The 3,744-nt window shown below is 59.1% G+C and overlaps 1 protein-coding gene across 1 annotated transcript in view; it reads right to left on the bottom strand.

Annotated features, from left to right (window-relative positions):
* NLGN3 (neuroligin 3) overlaps positions 1 to 3,744 on the bottom strand; it is a 20,870-nt gene that overhangs the window by 5,461 nt on the left and 11,665 nt on the right. Inside the window, exons 5-6 of the mRNA XM_010160761.1 lie at positions 3,655 to 3,742; positions 1,794 to 1,979 (exon numbers count right to left, since the gene is read on the bottom strand). Of these exons, the coding sequence (XP_010159063.1) occupies positions 1,794 to 1,979; positions 3,655 to 3,742 (274 nt within the window). The remainder of the gene's footprint in view (positions 1 to 1,793; positions 1,980 to 3,654; positions 3,743 to 3,744) is intronic.

Here is a 3,744-nt window from a genome sequence, read left to right as displayed (position 1 = left end):
AAAGAGTCCCAGGAGCATCCTGCTCTGGAGTTGGCACAGGGGGAGCAGGATGACTGAGGGGCTGGCTTCAGGCACTGGGCACTCACGCAGGAGCACAGTCCGAGCACAAATGTCCCGAGTGCCTTGGGGCAGCAGGGAAAGGGGCTTACCCAGAACAGATGTACCCTGAGTGGGCAACAGCAGCTCCACACACACTGCCAGGGCCAGATCATGTCAGATTTACCTGCCTTTTTGCTTTACACAACCGTGGCAGGGCACTGGCAATGGCAGAGCCAGCAGACTGCGGGGCAGTCATGGAAGTCCAGAGCACACCATGGACTTAATGTGGGAGCACCCAGGCTGCCAGCTTTTGGGAAGCAGCCACCCTCCAGGTCCAGGCATGCCTGTGCTGCTGGGGCAGAGCATCCCGCAGAGCTCTGCTCCTTGGGGCACCCAGTGGAGCCCGGCAGTGGGAGCAGTTGCCCCAAGACCCGGGGCACTTGGCACAGGGTGGGTTGGTGCTGTGCCACAGGCTCCAGCACAGAGGGAGTGTGGGGCACTGGTGGGCCACGTTTGGGATATTGCCCCACACGGGAGGCTCTAGAACGCCTCTGCATGCTCTGATCTCAGGGGCAGCGTGTCCCAGCCTCTCTGCCTCAGCTTGCTGGCCTGTCCGAGGGGAGGCTGGCAGCCAGCTGCAGCATGGGGCACTCTGATGGGCAACAGGAATGGGTGCAGCCACCCTCGCAGCTGCCTGGGCTGTGATCATCCCTGCTTTCCATATCAGGGCAGTCAGTCCATCAACAGCTGCCAGGATGGAGGAAGGCTGCCCAACTTTGCCGGCAGCCTGGCCGGCACCAGCCCTCTCCCATACACCCTCTGCCCTGCCATCAGCCCTGCTGAGGTTCCAAAGGTCTCCTTCATTCCTGTGTGGTCCCCAGGCTGTTGAGAAGGGCTGCAGTGGCTCACACTGGCTTCAAGCACAATTCTCTGTGCGTCTCTGAGGCGCAGACTCACGCCCATGTCCACTGCCCATACGTGTCCCCTTCTCCCCTGCAACACGCTTGGGGACACAGCACTGGAAGGGGGCTGCACCCTCATATAAAGCCCCCATGACCATGTCCCTGGCAGGCTGGTTGCCTGTGGACCACATCCAGGCTCTGCTTCCGCCAGTTCCTTTAGGAGGTTTATCGTGAACACCTCTACTCCAATGGTTAATTTCTCCCCTCCCAGGGCTCAATGTGTCGTCGCAGGTGGTTTACATGCATTCGCTCTTATGCCAACACAATCTTTTAGCTTAAATAATTCCTTTCTTTATCTAGAGTAAACACTCTGCTGTATTTACAGACATCAATCATATCACTTCCACCCGTGTTTTGCTAGGTGCAACACTTCCAGCTCTCCCAGTCTCGCAGGATGGGGCCCTCCATCCCTCCCCAGGCTCAGATCTGGCTTCCCCTCTGTTCCACTATGAGGTCTGTGCGCTCCTGCCCTGCGTGATGCCCTACACCCCCTCCACACCTGCATGAGAGTAGGATGCCGCAGGAGGGGTCCCCACGTCTCCCCACGCCCAGGTGCTGCCCTTGGCTCCAGCCCCAGACACTGGGAACACCGGCTCCATCCCTGGCTCCCACATACTCCTCTGCTGGCCTCTCACTCCCCATGGCGAGGTTTTGCTTCCCAGCCCTCTCACCTAATTAAAAAGCAGCCTTGCCTGTGCTGGGGGGATACCCGGGCAGGCTCCCTTCCCCAGCTCAGCATCTGCAGGGCACTTGCTCGCAGCCCCAGCGCCCTTGGGCACAGCTGGCACCTACCTTCAGAGTGGTGGGAAAGGGTGAGCAGGCTGACGCAGGAGGCACCGATGCCGGAGCCGAAGACAGTGATCCGCAAGGGATCTCCCCCAAAGAAGGCGATGTTCTCGCTGACCCAGCGCAGTGCCTGTATCTGGTCCAGCAGCCCGTAATTGCCCTTGGCAGCCTGGTCCCCCGTGCTCAGGAACCCTGTGGGCCAAGGGGAGCCTGGTTAGGGATGAGGAAGCAGGCGGTGTCCTGACCTCCCACCCCCCCCTTCCCCAGGCCTAGGGGAGCTTCTACAGGACCCTGTCCCACCACAACCTGAGATCCTGCTATCCTGCAAGTGCTAGGCTGGAGCAGGGACACCACTGAGCTCCAGCCACCCTCTGCGCTATGCAGAGGGGCGAAAGGCTGTCAGTGCAGCTACAAGCCTCAGGGAGCCTCTCCAGCCAACTGCAAGCAGCGACAGGGTGATGGGCACAAAGCCCTGTCCTACCCAGACCACTACCTGTGCTAATAACGGCTCCGAGGAAAGCTGAGGAAGCATTGGTAGCTGCAGGCAGGCTGAGTGCGTGCACAGCCAATGCTTTCCATGGACCAGCGAGGCCTGGAGGAGGCTCTATAAATGCAAGGAGGTGGGCTGGGCAGAGAGGAACTGATGCAGCTTAAAATACAAAGGCTCTCAGTTAGGAAGATGCTGAGAAATGCTTTCAATAGCAAAGGAACACCCAAGATAAGCTATCAGTGCTCCATTTGCTTTGACTCAAAGCAGGAAGCCAAAACCATGGTCCTGAGGTAAAATCCAGGTGGGTAACCCTGGCAGGCAGGGAGTGGCATCAGCGCTGCTCCAGCACTGGAGGTGCTCTGGCCCTGGACGGCAGCACTTCAACAGAGATAACAGAGATGGCAATGGCACCAAGTCTTATCTCATGGTGTGACTTAAATGTCTCTTAAATTTGCACCCATCCATCTTAAAGGCCTGACTTTTAATACTGAAAGGTCTTGAATAGGCTTGTTTTTACCAAAAAGCCTATTTTCTACCAGGTAACTGCCACCTACCCCAAGAGACTATGGGGTCCAGAGGCCATTGGAGGGATGTGCCGCCCTGGGTACTGGCTGGGAGCCCAGCTGCTGCGGGGAGAGCACCGTGCCAGGCTGGATGGCTAGGATGAGAGCTGGCCCTGCCAGCAGCTTGTCTGGGGAAGAGCAGCCCCAAAACCCCGCAGCCCTTGTTCTCCCTGCTGCTAAGGGAGGCAGTAGTGATGCTCCAGGCAAATCTCACAGGTCCTACCACCCACACTGGGGTTCTGCTGCGCCAGGATGGGACCGTACTGCCTTCTGACCCTGTGTCCTCATGTCACCTCTCTAGGTCACCAGCGCTCATGAAAGTGGGACTGCCACCCTCCTCTAGACAGCACCCGACACCCTTTGATGACCTCCTCTGCAGACAGCCAGGCCGCAGTGGGTGGCTGCCGGGGATCCCGGCCACTCAACCGTCTTGGAGCCAGCCCATGCCCAGGGAGGGAGAGCTGCCGGGTCCCCATAGGCAGCCAGGCAGTACCTGCTGGCAGCTCACCACTGCGAGCCCTCTCAGGAGGAGATGCTGGGTAAACACATTTATTATTTATTTAACCATAGACCAATATTTGCTTTCAGCTGAGCCAGGTTGTGTAAATGAGCCTGGGGGGGGCTGGTGCCAGGAGCCAGACCACGCTGCGACTGCCCACTGGGGCACTGCCACGTGGCACCTGCCTTGGCAGCCAGGATGGAACCCATGCCCCTCACCACCCCCTTCCCAGCTGGTTCAAGCCCGGTTGGCTGTGGGGGCTCATCCCGCTGCCCGGCCATGCTGGCGGCACAGCCCACGCCGGCCAGCCCATACCAAGCACTCCAACGCGGTAGTTCAGGGTGATGACAATCACGTTCCCGTAGCTGGCCAGGACGCTGCCGTCTATCATGTTTCCTGTGCCCT

The sequence above is a fragment of the Eurypyga helias genome, unplaced genomic scaffold (genome assembly GCF_000690775.1).
Source record: "Eurypyga helias isolate BGI_N326 unplaced genomic scaffold, ASM69077v1 scaffold21991, whole genome shotgun sequence".
In the NCBI taxonomy this organism is placed as follows: domain Eukaryota; kingdom Metazoa; phylum Chordata; class Aves; order Eurypygiformes; family Eurypygidae; genus Eurypyga; species Eurypyga helias.
Note: the sequence above shows the minus strand (reverse complement) of the source record. Positions and strands in the feature narration are given on the sequence as shown.